Consider the following 21,810-nt stretch of genomic DNA (forward strand, 5'->3'; position numbering starts at 1 on the left):
TTTGACCTTTGATAATATCTTTGACCTTTGATAATATCTTTGACCTTTGATGATATCTTATCAGCGCATCTTCACCTCAGCTAGCGAAAGTGGGCCATAGGTAGGCCTACATGTATCTAGAAAATTAATTGAGCGTTTTTACTTTTTTGTATTTTGTAATTTATCATTTTTTTTTTCGGGGGGGGGGGGGGGGAGGGGGATTGCTTTTTAGCCGCAGTTACCAGCTGCGGGACAAACGAACTCACTGACGGACAATCCGGAGACATAATGCCTTTGACATATCCTTCGGGACAGAGGCATTAAAAGAAGAAGAAAATAAGAAAATGTAACAAAACAAAGAACATGGCGACTACCAGAGGCTGTCTTTCTGTCTTCTTCAGCAAAAAGTACTGACTACGCCTGATCTGTCTCCTAGGTTTCCCGCGGGAGTGCTTCCCGCGGAGCATCAGTCGTCGAAGATAACGCTTCGCTGGCGTATGCTCATTCGGTCAGGTTTATTGCGTCGCAGTTTAGCTGGCTTCTCCTCTATGCCAATTTGCTGTCGCTTGAAGAATCCAACCTAAATCACAAAATAATGATAATAATAATAGTAATAATAATAATAATAGTAATAATAATAATAATAATAACGACAATAATAATAACAATAATGACAATAATAATAATAGTAGTAATAATGATAATGATATAAATATTGATAGTAATAATAATAATAATAATCATCATCCTCATCATCATAATGATACTGACAACAAATTACAACAAATGATAATAGTAATAAGTAAAAAGATATCACAAAAATGATTCTTCATTTGAAGAACTTAGGTACATTCAAGCACACAGAACGACACTCTCAAAACAGAGAGAAGAGATCTACGCGACAAAAATATGATGAAAGAAATAATTTCAGTGATATACGACCGCAGATATTAAGAAGCCATGTGAGAGAAAAGAAAACAAAGGAATGGGAAAACGATAGAGCAGCATTGTAGCAATAACGTCCAGTTATATGGAAGTAATGGTTTATGTGTTTGTCATGTTAAAGGGATCGTATAGTTTTGGTTGAGACCTAACCTCGGGTTTCTAACATTTTGTAGAGATTACGAGAAATCTCTCATAAAATATGAAAGAGCATGTAATTCCAAAAGGAATTCAACGTTTATTTGATGAAAATTGGTTTTGAAATGGCTGAGACATCCAAAACAGAGCAATTCCAATAAAATGTGGGACCCACCTTTTACTACGATCGCTTTGTTTTACTTTGTTTTTGGATGTCTCAGCCATTCCAAAACCGATTTTCATCAAATAAACTTTGAATTCCTCTTAGAAAGGTACGCTCTGTACTATTTTACAAACAGTTTCTTGGTATGTCGCAAAAAGTTAAATGCCCAATTCTCACCTCTACCAATACTGTACCATCCCTTTAACGTTTGATTGCATGAATCATTCCCAATAGTATCCAAAGAATAGAGAGAAAGGAATCACAGTCATTTTTCAAAGGAAGACAACAACAAACTCCCGAGTCACCAAAAGGAGTGAAGGAAGGGTTCTTAAAGGATTTCCCTCAAAGGCTATGAGTAAAACTAGTGGAAGAGATCATGCAGCAGCAGTAGTAGCAGCTTGAGAAATTACCCTGAACGAAGTACTTTCATTTTCTGGTTTTAAATGTATAGGTGCATGAACTCTATATTACTGATGGGAGAAGCGACACTTGCCTTGTATAGAATCAAGTTGGTCACAATCAGCACCGCTACTCCAGCGAGGCAAGCTCCGACCACGGCCCAGATGCCCGCCCGCCCCAGCTCGACGCCAATTTCAGCTGTGTTGTCATCGTCATTTCCCGTGGTCACCACCATCCAGCGGGGTGCGATCCGAGTAGTAACCTGAGGAAATTTATTTGATTCAATTTAAGAGTAATTTTGATGTTGATATATTCATTCATTCATTCATGCACGCATTCATTCATTCATTCATTCATTCGTTCATTCATCCATCCATTCATTCATTCAATCATTATTCATTCATTCATTTATCCCATTCATTCATTCATTCATTCATTCATTCATTCATTCATTCATTCATTCATGCATGCATTCATTCATTCATTTCTTTGTTCATTCATTCATTCATCATTCATTAATTCATCCCATTCATTCATTCATTCATTCATTCATTCATTCATTCATTCATTTATCATTCATTCATTCATATCAGTTATCCATTCATTTATCATTCATTCATTAATTCATTCATTCATTTATCTATTTGTGTAAATTTCAAATTAAACTCACTTTTGCTGTCGCGGTGATGTTTTCTTGGAGATGTACTCTATAGGCACTTCCCACGACGTTGAGAGTGGCGTCCGAAGAGAGAACCAGAGCCCTCGAACTGGCCGTCTGCAAAGATTTCAGACATGACGTAACCGTCTGTAAAATGCATGATGTTAAAGGAAGCCAAAACCCAAAGAGCAAACCAAATGTGGATTGAGTGAAAGCTGTAACATATAAAGAAAATTCAACATGTTTTCACTTTTCTAGCGTAATGAAATAGCACTTTACTAACCGCTTTCAGAAAGCAGGGGGAATTATTACTACCCTTAACATATGTCAGTATCAAGTTAATGGAACATGTAATTTCCATGATTTTTTTTTCTTTTGTGGAATTCTCTTTATATTTTCTTTATATTATTGTCCACACATGACGTCATGAAGTCTAGTAGTCTCCTGATCCAGTGGTTCTTACACCAAAACTTTAAAAATTCATAACTTTTGCATCGACTGACCAATTTTCATCAAACTTACACTGATGTTTTCTACTTATGTTGCTGCTTTCACTCGATCCACATTGCTTTTGGGGTTTTGGTTTCTGGTTTCCTTTAAGTAGGTGGTTATGATCATTGCAAGGGGCGTCGTTTGATACATTCTGCAAAAATTAATTTTTACGTCTGTCCATTAAAGTGGCATGCAAAGTATCCGACTGGTAATACCACAGCCAGCCGGTGATTATCAAACTTCACTGTTTGCCCTCTTGTTGTTGTTGTTGTCTCTGATCTAACCATGGATTAGTTTGTGGGGGTCTTACAAGAACATTGATACATACATGTACTTGATGCTGAAAAAGAAATGTGATGAGCCACCCAAGTTTCCCCATGAATGAAACACTGGACAAAATTCATGAGTGATAGTGTTTTTGGTTTTTGGATGGAAGCATGATGAAAATGTGTTATCTTTAGCTGCTACTGAGGTAATGAATATACATTTTTCCTGATGTGATTTTCACAAGAGTGACGTACAAAATATAATGCAAAAATGCAATAATTGCGGTTATTACCTTTATCTATCACTCTTTCACAAGAGTTACTGATTTCGTTTATGTGGTGCAATCATGATCTAGGTATTTTGCTCACACTTGAGGTATAACTACATGCCTATGCTTATATAGGTATCAATTTTGGCAGGGCTTGCCGAGAGGCAATGGTAGTTCAACTGTACTGGCAAGGTCACGCACGAAATTAGATTTGACATTATTATAATTTAAATTGTTATTATTTGGAAAAACACGTATTAAGTACAGTCAGGATAACGAAAAGTGCAATTTTACTGAAATTTTTGAGACTCGGCACTGTGTTTCCTAAAAACATCTTTTCACTCTTACGGTGCGCAGAACGTCGACCAGCAGTTTTGACGTCACAATGATAGACGCTGTATCACTCTCCGATGTCTTTCTCGTGCCCAACAACGGGATCGTGCATACGACCGAGTAGCAGTCCGCCTCCGCCCCGAGGCAGTCCACGACTTCAAAGTCTTCCAGTCCAAACGTTTCCAAGTCATTAGCCGTGACGTTTGCCGCAGAGTCCTGGCTGCGTCGTCGTCGTCGTCGAGCTGGTGGACGGTCGATTCTGTAGTAGAGGGTGGTGCCTGACTGTCCCGTCGTGGTTGACACTGCAGCCGACATCGTGGCCGTTATCACTGCTGAGGTTGCGTCCTGATTAAAAAAAGGAATATCACGCTTGCATTATTTTGTTTTTGTTATAAAACCAAACAATGTTCCATACTCTTCTGTGATGTGCGTGTAAAACTATCGGAAGAGAGTTTTGGAAGATTTCAATTACTGTCATAATGAAATAGAGAAAGAAAAACGTTTAGTATGAAAATCAGGTGGAACAAAAAAGAGAAAGAGAAAGAGAAGTACAGAATGAGTAAGAGATTGAGAGAAAGATGGAGAGCAGGAAAGAGGAGAGGGAGGAGGAAGGGGTGGAGGATAATCTTTATGGATGAATTGGTTAACGGTTAAGTATAAATTCTGGCAATGATGGTAACGAAATTAATGGAAGGAAATGGAAGCTACATGCAGCATTATCATTTTCACTGATATTACACATACAAATTTATAACTTACCGTAGTCCATGTCGAATCTGTCTTTGTGGGCTCGATAAAAGTAATGTTGCACGGCTCCCCTCCTTCGACTTCTGCACTTTCGAGCACCATCAGCTGACTTTTAGGGTGAAAGGTCGAGTGTGGCACGCGTATCGTCACTTCCGTTTCCCCGAGCTTACTGGGCCCTTCATTCAAAATCTGATTGATGATAAAACATAACGATGGCACAAATATATTGTACATAGCTTTCATGATATATAAAACAACAGATCAAAGAGAAACAAAACAAAGTTGTTGGGGAGTTTTTTTTTTCGTTTATTTATTTATTTATTTATTTATTTGTTTATTTATCTATTCTTTCATTCATTCATTTCTTTATTTATTTATTAATCATTTTTCTCTTTTTTTTTTTTTTTTGGTGGGATTGGGTGGTATTTCCTTCCCGGAAGGCAAATTGTCAGTCACATTGTAATTTGGGTAGCCGCATCGAAATATGTAATCTGTTGAGGCATAGCAATAAGCCAGTTCGGGGTTCCACTTTGAGCATGAGCAGAAAAAGGTCATCAGTACCGGCAGAGCATGTTGGTTTTTTATTCACTGAGATAAGCATCTGTGATGTAATGATTATTCAAGTGATCATTATGAGTGGTGCTTGCCAGCACATCCACCTGACAGCAAAAACGGAATTTGACAATATCAATAGAAAAAGATTGTTAATACATTCAATGAGAAATAATGAAATGGATGCTTTCAAAAGTGCTAATTGATGGATCATTCTGGTCACTTGGTCTACGCAAGTTCATTCTTTGTTTGAGCATGACTGATGAATTCCATAAATTGTTACGTCGGGTAAGCTGAAATACCTTCTCTCGCTTGAAAACTCGTGGAGTGCCTAATCAACTGAGAAAGAAGAAAGGTCATTTGTACCGATGTGTCCATGAGCTAACCCCGAACTGGCTTATTAAGAGCATATCATTGTACAATGCATTATGACAAGTATGCCCCTTTTGACCCGAGAGCGTATAGTGTATTCTTGACGATACTTCATGATTTGGTTCATAACGGTGACAGGCCTTCTGACATAGCAGATCTAAACATGAAGAGTCTACTTTTGGTGAGTAATGCCAAAGTGGTATCAGTCATGATATCTGTTACTCCATAAACTCCTTAAGGATTCCACTGCAGAAATTATCATCTTTTCATTATCAGACTGGCCATGTCAATTTCACGGCTTATGTCATATTATTCAGAAAGATATAGGCGACACAGATTATATTCTATACATTTATTAAAAAATGCAAAAGACATTTTACAAATGTTTACGTATTATGAGCCAAAAACAGGAACTCGAATCTTCTAAAGTACGTTGCCGGATTCTGCATCAGTTACAGCTCTATAGCGATTGAAGCTATAACTTAAACCGAAACAAACAGTTACATATGAAAATGGAAGGGCTCATACAAAGGGATTTTTTTTTTTTTTAAGATTCTGCCATGAAGTGCTAATAATGAATAGTAAAGTGATAATGAAACATTGCATCATTAAGCTGCGCAAATATGATACCTGTGATCTACACGGGTTTAACCCACCTCATACCGATGGGTGATGAGAGGGATGTCGCCCTCTTTCGACGGTGCAGTACGATTGCTGCCTGGTGGCACTTCTTCATAGAAGACAAACTCAGTCTGTGATACTCTGTATCACGTGAAGACAGTGTGAGATAAGTGTAAAAATAAAGCTCTTGGAATCTATCACGCAAAGCTTTCAACCATTCCAAAAAATATAGAGAAAATAGGAAGTAATTTTCTGTACAGCCTTTTTAAAAGTGGGATTTTATTAAGTTTAGTGTTTAACGGCTTCACAGTATGTAACAGAAGATGAGCTATTCCGTATGAATTAAACCGGTACTACATTCAAATTCAAATTCAAATTTAAATTTAAATACACACTTAATTTTCACTTTTTCAACAGAATGGGATGTACAAAGAAATAAGAATACATCGTAATGTCTATTTTACTGAAATGATAGCTTAATGAACATACTTTTTTTTTCCCCTCATACTAATAGACATGAAAGGACAAGGTCCGTACTGTGGGTGTTAGGACAACGGCGAGAACATGCTTGCCGAACGTCGGGATTGGGTAGGCCCTTTTCAGGGCCAAACACATAACCCTGGACAGAATAGTGGTGCACCGTTAAGCCTTCTACCACCCAACGTTCTACCGCCACGGAAGCCTTCAAAGATTTTGTCCATACCGTGGTCAAGGTTTCCCTTGAATGCGTCAAAAGTTTTTCTTGAGTGTATCAATTACATTTTGCTCTTAGGCATTTAATTGAAAATTGAAACTGACACTACATACATGCAACAACACTCACCCCTGTAAAACAATATTCGACCGTGTTGACACCTCGACCTCAACGGTAGCAATGTTATCGGCCAGGGTGTCGGGCAAATCCCTGTGCGCGCTACCAAAAGAGAGTAAAGCAACGTTATCTGTGATCATCACGTTATACCAGCAAATTTGTGACATCTTATCGAATAGCGGTACAAAACTATATTATATGACTGGGTGAATGTTTTGCTGAAGCGTATTCTGTTACAAACGCCATAAATTTTATTGTAATTTGAAATAAAATCGAACTCCTTTGTCCTAGTGTTTTTTTCTGCGACATTTTGCAGATACTCACATTAGCTGGAAATCAGACAGAACATAAACAGTCTGTCTTATTATCATAGAATTAATTTGTGTTCTGTCCCATGAAATCATACGCGAAATCAATAGAATTATTTTTCTTCATGTTTTCTACAAACGTATATATTCACTGTTTACTTAACTGCAGCGCGTTCAAAGTATGAAAACAGCAATATTCCAAATCGGGACAAATTTACGGGAACCACTCATCTCTATAGGGAATAGAGATCAGTGACGGGAACAGAGTCACTTGTGCTGAAGTTGAAAACCATGAAATTGGCCTCCACATCAGTAAGTGTGCACGGTATCAGCTGAATGAAAATTCAACACTTTATGATTCCAAGAAAACAGAGACAGTTAACAACAAACCTGGAAACGTCCATCTGAAAGGAGATATTGCTTCGATCGCCACTGACAGAATCAGTGGCAAATTGTAGCTCCAGCACGATCTACACTTGAAAGAAACACAGAAAAATAAATGATAATTAGGATAAAAAAAGGGGGTGAAAGTAAAGGAATATATTATGCTTACGAGGTCATTTAGCAGGAAGATTCAAGGGTATTGTGTGACCTAAAACAAAACAAACAAACAAACAAATAAATCGGAAAACGTCGTAATGATGACACCAATCGTCACATCCTCGCGAGCTTCGTATTTCAAAAAAAAAAAAAAGAAATTGGTGAATATAGATAATGCAATGAATGAACAAAATCAAACAATATGTCACTGACATCATTGATAGTTAATAAGTTATATCAATGATTACAACATATACAATGAAGCATTTGCAACCGCCACGATAGATCGATCAGCTTGTCGTGAGTGGCTGATACACAAACGTACAAAGTCTCTGAACTCGACTGAAATTCAACATACCTGTAAAGCATACTCGGTGAATTTAATGCAAGTAAGTGTCTTCAGACTCATATTGTATTACGAATGGTAAACATTTCGAACATCATAGCATTTGACATGATATTCTCAATTTTTAAAACGTATGATTGACGCTAATTCTTCCACAAAGTTTTGACTTATCGTTTGCAGAAACTACTGCTTGTTATTTCGTTGCTCAAATTTACCCATATAAGATGAATCTCATCATGAATTATATCTGTGCCAAAATACTGTTTTCACTGTCTTTCAATTTTCCTGTTTGAGTCAAAACATTTGAGTCATGTAGGCTATATTCGAGAAATGAGCAGCGATCAGGGGTTAATCCACGTGGAAGTATCTGAAGCTCTACCTTTTCGATGGTGTAGTGTGCAGATCATCCATGTGTTCTCTTGTATACATTTGTAAAGCATCGGCAATGATCGGTGGTATCGCGTGCTTCCAGATAATTAATGACGATTTCAAATACAATTCATATACCATCACTGTTCATCCAATGACACACATGCCACTCGAAAATTAAACGCGATATCTTATTCATATCAGGATTTAGTGGAAATGACGCAGTTTCCACATCTCCTTGCCTCCTTTTGCATATTCCTTGATACCAGCCGTCAAGATCGCAGGAAAATGAAGGTTATGTACTCACCGTTTCACCTGCTTTCATGGGATTCCCCAGTAGACAGGAGAATTCTCCAGACTTTGAAGCATGGTCCTTGGTACACGTCACGCGCTCTTCATTCTGTGGCTCAAGAGAGTTTGAAACTTTACAAGGACATTTTAATAAGGCGCTCAGTAAAAGATGCTAATTTATCAAACTAATAAGGAGTTAGAATAAGAAAGTATAAGAGAGAAAGAGAGGCATACAGTTATAGAAAGTGAAAAGGGGACTGGAAAGGGGAGACAGCGAGATAGAGGGCAGTTATCTAAACCGTAAAAGAAAAAGACAGAACGTTCGATATTACTCAGTTTTGCTTTCTCCTAAGCCACTCTGTCTATACAGACTACAGTTGAGTACAACCGTGCGGATTTTGCGATTTTGAATTGGCAAAAAAGCAGAGCTATTATTCAAGGACAAGCAGATAGATATGCAATTGTGTAATCATGTTCACGATGTATGTATTTTGCGTATTAATTTTGCTTGTGAATTTGAGTGTGTAAGCTAAAATATGTCAAAACCATTGTCTCTGCGACTGAGGTCTTCCAATTGAATGTAAGCCTACTCCTTTTTCACGAAAAGAAGGAAAGCGCAAGTCGCAAACATGTCTTCATCTACTACAGATCCTGTGAAGCAAACTATCGGCCACCAGGGCCCCATTTCATAAAAGATGTTAGCTTGCTGGAATGACAACTTCCCATAGCAACAGCCAATCAGGAAGCTGGATTCTTGCCGTTACCATGACAGCTGCCATTCCAGCAAGAGTTGCTATCATAGCTACCTTTTTTTTTTTTTTTTTTTTTTAATGAAATAAGGCCCAGATCCTCACCTCTGTACGCTGTACAGCCCGTGTGAAGAAGAAGTCACGTGGTTCGGTAAAGTTCAGCACCGATTCGTACGCATCCTCCCCTTTGTTTGAAATGATCGTTCTGATGAACACAGCGCCCTCTGCGCCAACGATCAGCGGCGCCTGAGAACTGCTGGGACAGTGACCAATTATAATCTCATAGACAAGTCAACTTTATTGCACACAGCCATAATCGATATCACAGCGGGAGTATTATAGACGAAATTCAAACACACTAATACACAACTAAACAAAGGAGTGAATCTGGACTACCACAAGGGGAGTTCTGAATTGGATCTTATTTCTGTGCTATCAAAAGTGGCAGGTTCATGATAAAGATCAACCTATGTTAGCACAATATAAAAGTGTGAGTAAATGCAGTTATATTCTTATTACTATTATCATTGGGTAACAGTAGAAGATCTAACTATCTAATTATACAATAGTTATCATGTTATCCTCACAATTGATATAACTGCAGTTCAACTTTATTATAATCATTTACCATCACTTTCACCAAATTCTATTTCGAATTCCCATCGTTGTTCTCAATAATAGTTTCTTGTCTGGGTGTGTCTCTTCTTGTCTGTAGCCCTTTGGTAGTGTTGGTTTTAGTATTGGTGGTGGAAAAGGGTGGGGTGGGGAATGTATATATGGGTTGTGGCTTTCCTTTCTTCAAACATTTCCCCACAGAGATCGCACCTTCCCCTCTGCCCCCCACTCCTCACTTTCAAGCATTGGCGACACATGCACTGTTGCACTGAAACATGCGTGCACATACAGTGACATAATATCGTCAGCTCGACAATGTATGTTGACAAGGCTACTTGTTTCATATCCAACGTAGATGATCATGCACATTACGTTAAACCCACACGCACCACGTGTAAATTTATATCTTAAAAGTAAACACTGCAAGATAATTGTTATAAGGCAAGGATGGTAGAAACAATCAAAGTGGATAAACCCTGGCTTGTAATATGTTCAGTATAAAACCGGACATATAGACATCGTTCATGTGCAGTAAAAGTCTTGAATAATAGATTATTGCTAGGTTTGAGATAAAGTCACTTACACAGGGATAGCAGAAATAGATAGATCTGGCACGCACACTGTCCCGTTGCAATCTCGAAGAATAGGGACCTGTCCAGGCGCAATTGTGAAACAAACACAACAGAAAAACGTCTTATATTCCCTCATAACTATACATGGCAGACAGTCTTGTGGGTCAGTAGTCAGCAGTGGCAATTCGATTGGAATCAATCTATCACGACAATGCCATGTCATAGTACCCCTAAATGTTCAGTCATCACACTTCATTTTGTTGACCAAGGATACGCGAGTTCTAGCTAGGCGTAGATGTAAAAATTGTGCAAAAATCATATACCATTAGACATACAGTACACATGCTGTACCCATCGCGTGGTCATGTAGGAACCTATATATTCATTGAGATCAGCAGTGATGGTGATAATACAGATTGTACTCAAAACAGAATGCTCAATAATTTATTCAAAATGTAAATCTATATCCAATATATTCATTTTTAAGAAGAAATTGGCGTTTCCACGATTCCCCGATGCGCCATATCAAATTCAATCCCTCATTGATCGTTTCTCTTACCGATAGTTTTCGATAGTATCGTGTGCTTGCGTTCAGAATCGGGGGCAGAACGCCGCCGTCATCAGCGTTGCTTGGGTCGCCTGCTATATCGTAGTCGAATTTTATCTTGACTGGTTGCAGCTTTTGACGTATGGAGTTCTGAAAATAAGTATGACACGTACACGTATGTACAGTATAAAAAACACAACATCTTTTTTTTTTTAATCCTTCTTAGGTATACAGCATGAAAACAGTCAGTCGACCGTGACAGACATTACAATCTACTAGTAAATATAAACGTTGTTTTTTTTTTTTTTGTGGTTATGATACAATGCATGGAGTTCAATCAGTTCTTTATTATCAAATTGAAAATCATGCTATATACTCAGAGATTGTAGAAATTATTGAAAGTCTAAAAGAACGGGAAGGCACGTTATGCTATATTAGTCGACAAAGAAGCATTATTCAAACAAAGAATATAAATTATCCATCTTTAAATCACAATCGAATGGCGGGCCTGCTAAATCATTGATCGTTCGCAATGGCACAAATATTGTCTGACGAAAAGCTATGGCAGTCTGCTAGCAAATACTATGTTTTGCCACCGTGTTCTAGTCTCCTACTGTATTTATTGCAAATAACAAACAACCAAACAAAAGGAAATGCCGAGGTGACACTGAAACAGCAGTAGAACAAAGAACTTTTGTGTGCGTGTTCATTCATCATTCCGCGAGTGACATTTTCATATCAAATTTTTATCACCGTATTTAAAACCAAGACGCTTTCCAAGGCCTACCCCCAAAACACTGCCGATGTATTAGCGATTCATACTTACCAGCACGTAGGCCGTGTAGGACATACACGAGCCTACATCTCTCTCCAGCGTCACTGTTTTTCGAAGGATGGCCGAATCTTCCCCGTCCAAGATGAGGAAGACGGCCCTTGGATGGTGTCTGCGAAAATCGCAGGTGAGTGTGCAGGAAAAATCTGGGAAAGTATATGAAAAGTTCGTGAATTTTTCGGATTACACCGTATCACATCCGACAGAAAATTCTCTACATTTAATCGTTTGTGTCTGCGTGGGAGTGTGTGTATAATGATATGCGTGTATGTTCTTTTTCTGTGTATGTATGTGTGTATTCGTTTACTCTGGTCTGTCAGCCCGACTGAGTTCAAGAAGATGTATTCACGGTCACTTATTCACTCTTCAAACGACGTTCCCAATACTTGTATTAGGGAGCTGGAAATCCTACGCTCTAGGCAGCAGATTTTTTCTTTAAAAAATCAAAGCAAAAAAAAAAAAGTGATCCAGTTATTTCATTTTTCATTAACATTTAAGGCATGCAAAATGACACTGGAATAGGGATGAAGGTTAGAGAGCCCATATCACGCTATATCACGAAATGTTGTTGTGATAATAAGGATACCAATTATGACATAACGAAATCAGTGTTTCTCTCCGATCTTGTGCATTCTAGAAAAGGAAAACTGATATACAGCAAAACAAAACAAAATAAAAACTATATGTATTTGCTGTATTTGACATACAGCAAAAAACAACAACAAACAAACAAACAAACAAAACTACATGTATTTGCTGTTCACGGATTAACTACAATAAATTCATGATTGTTTATTGTTCCCCAGATTGTGGATAAAAACTATAAAACCCAAACGAACGAATGCAAATAAAAAACAACAAACAAACAAGCAAACAAACTCCACCGCATATAGATGAAAAATGAAATAAGAAAAAATATATCCGGTCGCTTATGTTTGATATAGTCATGTCAACATGCGTATCAATGCATATCAATGAATGACAATGATTATACGATCTGGAACTATGCGGTTCTTTGAGAAAATTCAATCCAATCATACCGTGAAGAGTTTGTCCGCTTTACCTAATATTTCTGGAACTGCGGGTCCAGTGTAATGCAGACACAAGTTGATATTGAAACTGTGCAGTATTTGAATAAGCAGGAACAAGGCAGAACAAAGAAATACATTGTCATAATCCATATCGTTGACGACAATAAACACGTGATAGCAAGCGCTATATGCATGTGAACTGAATTAATTTGAAATGAGTGCACAAAAAGTCATCACAGCCATGAGTCATAGGGCCTACAGCTCACGAGCTCGACACTATAGGCAAATAAGGCCCATGGATCCAACAGTAGGCAAATAAGGCCCATGGGTCCGACGGTAGGCAAAAAAGGCCCATGAGTCCGACAAAAAAGGCCCATGAGTCTGACACTATATCCTAAAGCAAACACGGTCCATGAGTGCCACCACTGGGCTTTACGTGTTGTATACGTTTGCGTAACCGTACGCAGTATGTGGGACTATTTTCATGGCATGTTTTGATTTATATTGATTTTCATGTTCGTTGTGCTCATCATTAATATCAACCCGATAACATCGAACCCAAGAATTTGTCTCTTGTTCTTTGTTCGTCCCTAACTTTATACAGAACTCTCAAATGTCAAAACTAAAATAAATATCAATTTTGGATACAGACGCAAACACATCACAGACTTGGGGGAAATGCACAAACATAAATCATTGTAAACGTATAACTTGATACACAAACATTAAAATTATGGTCATATTTAATAACATGCGATTGATACAGAGCTATAGAAGAGTATGTCACATATAAGTCAAACTGTAATTGAGTCAGGCATTCGACGTCTAGAGGTAACATCCGATATGACAGACAAAGAAATACTGATGACGTTTACAAAGTATAATACAATTGATACATTGTTTAAAAAAAGGTCAAAGTGATGTAATACACGTGAGGTAGAAGTACACGTATTGATATCAATGCTCTATAAATTTACATTAAAAAGTAGATAACCTTCGAGAAAGAAAAACAGAGTTACTTTTTTTTTATACCTTGAAACGGCGGAACCGTCGTTGAGGACAAGGTCACGATTCTCCAGGTCAATGCCCGCTGATCCGTTCAAGGACATACGGACACCAAAATTCACCACGGGACGTGACCTACATAAAAATAATCATTGTCATGCAAATTGTTATGATTAACAGCGTCGGATCTTCAACAATTGTTCAAAGGCAAATACCATCTTACAGTGGAAATACAGTCCTTGTTAAAGTTGTATCCCTATCCCTAATATGATGAAATTAGCAAATAATGACAGTTGCGATATAGTTTAGGGGAAAATATACAAAAAGGCCTTACTGGTAAAAGTTTCGGATGTTAGCGAACGAGAAAATTGTGCTATTCCATTCAATTTGACTGTGACTAGTATTACTACTCTGGGGCAAATGTGACATTCTAGAATTTTATAACTTTCTCTTCGACACATAAGCGAGAAGAAAAATCGTATTAGAGTTATTCTACAGGTCAAATCGTTCTATTTTTCACATTGATGAGAACCCTGTAAATAGATAGGGTTTTAGAGGATAATTGCTGAGTCAATAATTTTTACGTACGCTCACCACTGATCATTTTTTTTTGTCTGATATCATTTCTGAATTATCTTTAATTACATAATAAAAAAACAACTCTGATTTTATTAATCGTGAGTAAACATGGCAAACGAAAAGAGGAGGACGGAGATTGAGTTTTTTCATCAATTTCTTTACCTCAAAACAACAGCAGCATCGGACTGGTATGAGCCGATGACAAGATCTGACGAGAAAAGCAAGAACGGTTAGTGCTGACAGTTTCTGTTTTCAGGTTTTGGCAAGTTGTCCACAATGGAAATTTTATAAGCTTTTATACAATGTATGCCATATACACATTGATGAAACATACATCAGTAATTGGTTCATTTAACTGTGTTAGAGTATCCCCTTGCAAAGCCAACGTTGTCACGGAGAACAATTGCACTTTATTTCAAGACCTATACATGTATAATTATATTTCAAGTAGATTTAAAGAAATTACCTTTTTTTTCAGCAGTCACTTCTACTCACACAACACTTCACTCGTTCACGTAATTCAAGAATAGTAACTATACTGTAACATAAAAATTATATCAAATGTATTGCTTAGGAATTTCTTGAAGTGGATACCTACCGGGATAAGAATTGTTATCAATGTCCATTCCGCTGGCAAGTGCGAACCCGAATGACGTCAGATCCACACCGAATTGCGACGGACTAATATGCTGATATAAATGTACAGTTAACATTAATAATATGATAGATTGAAAATTTCATACTGCAATCTGGGCGACAAAGTCGACCGAATTTATGCGTGAAGGTATAATTTGGCATTAAAAGAAACATTATACATCTACCCATAATAGTATATCATATCTGAAAAGCTTTACATCCTAAATTATTGATTCTCCTGAGACAAGAAAAAAAAAAGCGGGTCCACAGATTTCAAGCTTTAAGTTTGTTTACTTAATTTAAGGAAATTTACATACCAATTAGGTAGGAACGAAATATGCAGTTTAAAATTGTGAAAACTTCTTACACTATTGCTCACAATCATAAAAGTTGCAGTATTGGTTCCTATACCTTTCTGTCATACAAAATGTGACAAAGTTTATATTTCATGGCTGCAATGGTTAACATTTATCAATGTGAGTGCCCCTTTTTTAAAGTTTTTTTTTTCTTTATTAACATCTTCTGTAAGTCTTAGCTTCTGAGAGATTCTTCACTTAGGTTTTTAATTTCCACACCAGGCGAGTAAAACGTCTTAGAAAAGCATGGCTCTTTCATCTGCCAAGATATTGAATGAATATTTTTGTCATACTGCAGTGCTGTTGTTATTTACACATGTCACACATGGTATTACATAACTGTGATTTCCCTGCGATATCTTTTCTCCTCTCGTTCTATCACTCCTTCATTCATCTATTCCCTTCCTGTCTTCTACTCTTCTCCTCGTGTGTATCTCTTGACCCTCCCATGTTTTCCACTGTTTAGCATAACGTGGCTTTCCTTATATATTCGTTAAAAGTAATCCGTTTTTAAAGACTTTGTTGAGTACAGTGTATAGATGCTGAGAAGGTACTACGCCGTGTCTACAGGTAGCGGATATAATGGCGCAAGCATGGGGCGTGCGTGGTTTACCTGTGTAGCAGTAGGTGACAGCCCCCTCTCTCCCAATCCCAGATGTATGCTAACCCGTCCTTCCTTTCCATCACCGAAGTATGGAGAAGATACAGCAACGTCTATTTTGACAATGATAAGTGATGATACATGGACCTATACTGGCTCGCACATAATTTATTTAGATTTATAATACTTACGACCTAATATCACATAATATTCATGGATACATGTATTATATAATTACCTGATAACAAAAGATGGTATAAGTAATATATCATAATGAATTAATCCAAACTTTATGTGTGTATTGCTGTATCAATAAAAAGACATATAAAACGGTAATTGTAATATTTGCCTTGACCTACAAACAATATGAATTTATGAAACTCAAAAATTCTTCTGATCTGGATGTAGATTACCGGCCAACTGACTCCTTTTATCTTTTAAAGTATATAAAGTGGTCTCATTATTAGTCTTCCAAGATAAACATCGATGGCTTTTTTGTTTTACGCACGTAATTCAATTCACTTATTCTCATTGAATGCATTTTGATGCTTGGAATCTAGTTTGAATGGAACAGATGTTGCTAAATTAGACTAGCCTGTGACAAGTTACCGTCTGACAATCTTATGTGCTATAAATATATGCATAGGACTTCAATACATCTTTAATCAGGTCTATTGTTATATTGGCGCGGTACAGTGCACTCCCGTTATACAAAATTTTAAAACGAAGTCGACGCGACCGTAATATCGAAATTTCGTTACAAACGACCAGTAAAGTATAGAAAAATATATAGATGATTTAAGTTTGGGACCCGAATCTTTACCTCGATAAAACGAGAATACAGTTATAACGGGAGTGCACTGTATAATATCATCAACACTAGCCTTGGTTTCCGTCTTGATTGATATCCCCAATGGCGGCAAGGGCAAACCCGAAACGACCACCAGGATACTGTCCCGTTATCGTCTGCCCTACCGGAAAGTTACCCTGCAAAGACGAAAAATAGACCAAGTGGAATACAAGCACTTCTTGAACTCCAGAATGCTTGTCACACACTTGCTTGACATAATCATCTTATACGGGGAAATGGAAGCCACGTTCCTAGCTACAACTAACACATGTAATCAAAATGCTTACAAACAGAATTGCATCTGTTTAAATTAGTTATTCTTTGGTAGGGTTGTTTGTGTTGAAACTGATCGAAAAAGATGGCCTTAAAGGGAAGATAAACCCCAAGAGCAATGTGGATTGAGTGAAAGCAGCAACATTAGTAGAACACATCAGTGAAAGTTTGAAGAAAATCGGACAATCGATGCAAAAGTTATGAATTTTTAAAGTTTTGGTGTTGGAACCGCTGGATGAGGAGACTACTAGAGGTTATGACGTATGAGTGGACAACAATACCAAGAAAATATAAAGAAAATTCTACAAAAATCCATTTTTCATGAAAATTACAAATTCCATCAACTTGATATTGACATATGTTAAGGGTAGCAATTATTCCCCCTGCTTTCTGAAAGAGGTTGGTCCATTGCTCTTTCATGATTCTAGAAAAGTGAATTTTTGTTGAATTTCCTTTATATTTTCTTTGTATTGTTGTCCACTCATACGTCATATCCTCTAGTAGTCTCCTCATCCAGCGGTTCCAACACCAAAACTTTAAAAATTCATAACTTTTGCATCGATTGTCCGATTTTCCTCAAACTTTCACTGATGTGTTCTACTAATGTTGCTGCTTTCACTCAATCCACATTGCTCTTGGGGTTTATCTTTCCTTTAATCGAGGACGTATTCTAACACCGATTATTTAGCATCTTGAGTCTATAACCATACGATAAAAAACATCATCCCACCCGAGTAGACCTATGTATGACCATTATTGGTCATTATTTTGTAAACAAATAACATGCGGAATATCATGTTCGAGGATGAATGCACCCGGTCGGATTGGAACGCAAGACATACGGTTCACAAATTCAGAGTTTTACCCATTGTTATGCCATTAGTGCTCTCATACTATAATGATTTAAATCTCAATAATGATAACGTAACTCCCATTAAAGGGATGGTATAGTTTTGGTCGAGATGGGGCTTCAGGTTTACAACTTTTTTGTGAGATGATTAGAAGCCGTTTATGAAATGTGAAAGCTAGAGCATACAATTCTAAAAGCAGTTCAAAGTTTACTGCTGGAAAAAATTGGTTCTTCAATGGCTGAAATATCCGACGACAAAGAAATCGTAATAAAGGACCGTGGGTTAGGACAACTCTGTTTTACGCTGTTTTTGGATATCTCAGCCATTTTAAAACCAATTTTTATCAGATAAACTTTGGATTCTTCTTGGAATTGTCTGCTCTTTAATATTAAATTAGTGGTTTCTAATCATCTCGCAAAAAAGTAAAATTTGGATTCCACATCTCAATCAAAACTATACCATCCCTTTAAGCGCACTCACGATTCCATCACTGTAGTGAACGTAGATTCTCCCGACTTCCCAGCCATCTCTAATGGGAGTTTCGAAAGCTGAGTGCATAGGTGCCCCAATAATGACGTCATCAATCCTACGCCGATGAAGAAACACATTTTGGGAAGGACATAACATTTGCATGAGTGATTATGTTTATGTTTTGTGACTTCTTTTTTTTTATTATATATTTCATGCTGATATGTTCATGTACTCTTTGTTTGGATATCTAGTTAATAATGAGCAAAGGCACGGGAAAGAGTGCTATTGTTTGTTATTATTCATGTCGTCTTTATGGACTAATTTTATATAGCATTATATCTTTCACCCATGAATCAAACTTGTTAGCCGATTAGTTTACGTGTGACCAAAAACATTATTTATGTCGAAAACAACGTCACCGTGACGTCGTATCCATCGTACAGTGCACTATATAATCATATGACGTCATATTCAAGGTATAGTCATCCATAGCATGTGTTAAGTACTATCGGTATCGGCTATGATATATATGTGTATATATACGTTGTACATATTTGTGTATTTATATGTGTGTGCTATATCATAACATCATATACCAGTTTATCTTATGTATTAGTGTGTCATTTGGTGTATGGTATAAGTTACAATAGTCACCCGTCATTGTTTAAATCAGCACTGAGGAGAGAATGGCCGAACCCAGCGCCGTGTTGGTAGCCATACAGGATCAAATACCTCTGCAGGTCCCTGTCGTAAAATTCAACCTGTCGAAACAAGCACGCAAGCAAGAAAAAGATGGATTCGGAGGCAGATAAAAGGATGACTCTCATTAGCGATGCAAAACTCAATTACATTAATTATCACAACACCGAACATAAAAATACCATTACTTCCACACACATTTTTAATGTTTGTCATGCAAATATAATATACTATGTAGATATAAATATATATATATATATATATTATATATCTATATCTATATATATATATATATATATATATATATATATATATATATATATACAAGTATATATATTACATATATATGATTCATATTTGTATGTATGTATTTAAGTGTATATATTTACATATTCAGAAGTATTATATTAACATTTAACAGTTACATGCACGTCTATTGTAAAAGCACGAAGTCAGTTACGTAGAGCGATATGAACATTATCTATGTGGGTTATTTTTCTTCTTTTTTGTTTATGCTATTAAATTGAATATGAATATAATTATACTTGAAATACATGCTACGGAGAAAGAGATTTGGTTGAAACTTAAGTTTTGATAGCGAAATGAAAATGGCATCTCTTTACCCTTCCGTTGAGGTCTGGTTGACCTCGTGGAATTCCGGCCATGATTTCGGGCTCCCCATCTCCAAAAAAGTCGCCAAAACTGACGGAATATCCTTCAAAATGTATAGACAGAAAAAACAACGGAATAGAAGACAGACTGTTACAATTGTCATGACCTTATGTTTTGTCACAACCTAGAATGATCTTTAGCACATTTTAAATTCTGTGTGGTCCTGAAAAGGACCTGCTCATTGCACGTGGTGTATACCGTGAAACTGACCACAGCTGAAATATTATCGCTTGTCGAAGCAATCCTGTATCATACAAGCCCTGGTGATTTTCATTTACAGTGTTCACCCACCCACGTGTTTCAAGAAAAAAAAAAATCACGATTCATGTTTAGTTTGATGCAATTATTACGATACAACAATTTTCATGATACCATTAAGCACTACCAATTTTGATAACTCTTATGCTTTTTTTTTAATCCATCATACATACGTTATTATTTTTTTTTAGAAATACCTTTTACATAGTAAACTTACTCAGGACTATGTAGTGTATTAAGCCTGCAATATCAGAACTGAGTATCATTGACAGAACATAACATTACTTGTAGAATTGACAAGTGATGAATACCACCTCCACTACGCTACCTCAATCGGGTTCCCATGCCATGCTTACCCCGGTACTCGTCGTCGTAGTTCTGCGAGTTGACAAACCCAGTATTGACAACATTGCCAAAGTCGTGGTGGTTTCCGCGGTATACCGTTCCTGCGAGGAATGAGAACATTTTTTTTTTAAATTTATTAATAAAGGTAAGCTGAAACACCAGGGACCGCACATCATTTTCAAATGTGCTTCGACGGGGAAAGGGCGTGAGGGGGAGTCAGTCAAGTTTGACTGAAACCTGGGTTTTTGTGGGTTTGTAACGGCTTTTTAAAGATTTACATACTTGTTTTAATGGGACTTCATCCACTTCAGTCTGTGGGCCTGCTTCTCTAGGCCTATATTATTTTGCTGACTTTGAAAACCCAGTAAAGAGTGTGGAGATAGTTACCATGGAGTGGAAATTAAGGCTGGCCCGGCTAAGATATATTATTAGAGAATTCTCGTAACAAATTGTATACAGCTTTATCACTGGTCTCTATGTGTATTCAAAGCACACACACACACACGCACACACACACACACACACACACACACACACACACGCACACACACACACACACACACACACACGCACACACACACACACACACACACACACACACACACAGCCGAAGAATCATGACTGGAATCGACCGTTACTAATGAACGTAATAATATACTTTTCGATGCACATGTTGGCTGACGAGTGTGCTATTCGTGGCTTTCGAATGTACATGGGTTGGCAGCGAAAGAAGAACAATTCTTCCCGGGTCTTTAACCCAAAAGGGCCCGAATTCACGAAGATGGTACAAATGAAACCATGGTTTAAACCATGGACAAAAACCATGGAGCGCCAAGTGTCGCACGGAATATTTCGTTACGAAAATGGTCATTTCGTCGACAAAATGACCGTTTCGTTAACAAAATTATCATTTCGTGGACGAAATGTTCATTTAGTTACAAAATGTTGTCATTTCGTTACAAAATAATCATTTCATCGACGAAATGACTGATTTCGTAACGAAATATTCCACGCGGCACTTGGCGCTCCATGGTTTTTGTCCATGGTTTAAACCATGGTTTCATTTGTACCACCTTCGTGAATTCGGGCCTTGCACGAACATCCCACAGTGTTTTTCCACACTGTCCAAAGTCCCTGGCACAAAAAGGGTTAAAACAGGGAGTACAGCTGCACTCTGTCTTGCATCGCAATACGTATGATCCGAAATTTACATGGATAAAATTACATCAGTAATTTTGTGCTTCAATTACATGTCATAAAAATGTACCGTCT

General features: G+C 37.3%; 1 protein-coding gene across 1 annotated transcript in view; it reads right to left on the reverse strand.

The window, feature by feature from the left end:
- Positions 1-208: 208 nt before the first annotated feature.
- LOC140243575 (integrin alpha-5-like) overlaps positions 209-21,810 on the reverse strand; it is a 29,561-nt gene continuing 7,959 nt past the window's right edge. The window contains exons 5-27 of the mRNA XM_072323242.1: positions 20,550-20,639; positions 19,887-19,978; positions 19,219-19,325; positions 18,574-18,679; positions 17,004-17,106; positions 16,132-16,232; positions 15,125-15,215; positions 14,689-14,734; positions 13,975-14,082; positions 12,975-13,030; positions 11,906-12,057; positions 11,092-11,229; positions 10,544-10,611; positions 9,451-9,598; positions 8,613-8,705; positions 7,441-7,520; positions 6,755-6,844; positions 5,967-6,072; positions 4,399-4,575; positions 3,655-3,984; positions 2,292-2,396; positions 1,716-1,883; positions 209-559 (exon numbers count right to left, since the gene is read on the reverse strand). Of these exons, the coding sequence (XP_072179343.1) occupies positions 446-559; positions 1,716-1,883; positions 2,292-2,396; positions 3,655-3,984; positions 4,399-4,575; positions 5,967-6,072; positions 6,755-6,844; positions 7,441-7,520; positions 8,613-8,705; positions 9,451-9,598; positions 10,544-10,611; positions 11,092-11,229; positions 11,906-12,057; positions 12,975-13,030; positions 13,975-14,082; positions 14,689-14,734; positions 15,125-15,215; positions 16,132-16,232; positions 17,004-17,106; positions 18,574-18,679; positions 19,219-19,325; positions 19,887-19,978; positions 20,550-20,639 (2,669 nt within the window). The 3' untranslated portion in view covers positions 209-445. The remainder of the gene's footprint in view (positions 560-1,715; positions 1,884-2,291; positions 2,397-3,654; positions 3,985-4,398; positions 4,576-5,966; positions 6,073-6,754; positions 6,845-7,440; positions 7,521-8,612; positions 8,706-9,450; positions 9,599-10,543; positions 10,612-11,091; positions 11,230-11,905; positions 12,058-12,974; positions 13,031-13,974; positions 14,083-14,688; positions 14,735-15,124; positions 15,216-16,131; positions 16,233-17,003; positions 17,107-18,573; positions 18,680-19,218; positions 19,326-19,886; positions 19,979-20,549; positions 20,640-21,810) is intronic.

Source organism: Diadema setosum, chromosome 20 (assembly GCF_964275005.1).
Source record: "Diadema setosum chromosome 20, eeDiaSeto1, whole genome shotgun sequence".
NCBI classification, from domain to species: domain Eukaryota; kingdom Metazoa; phylum Echinodermata; class Echinoidea; order Diadematoida; family Diadematidae; genus Diadema; species Diadema setosum.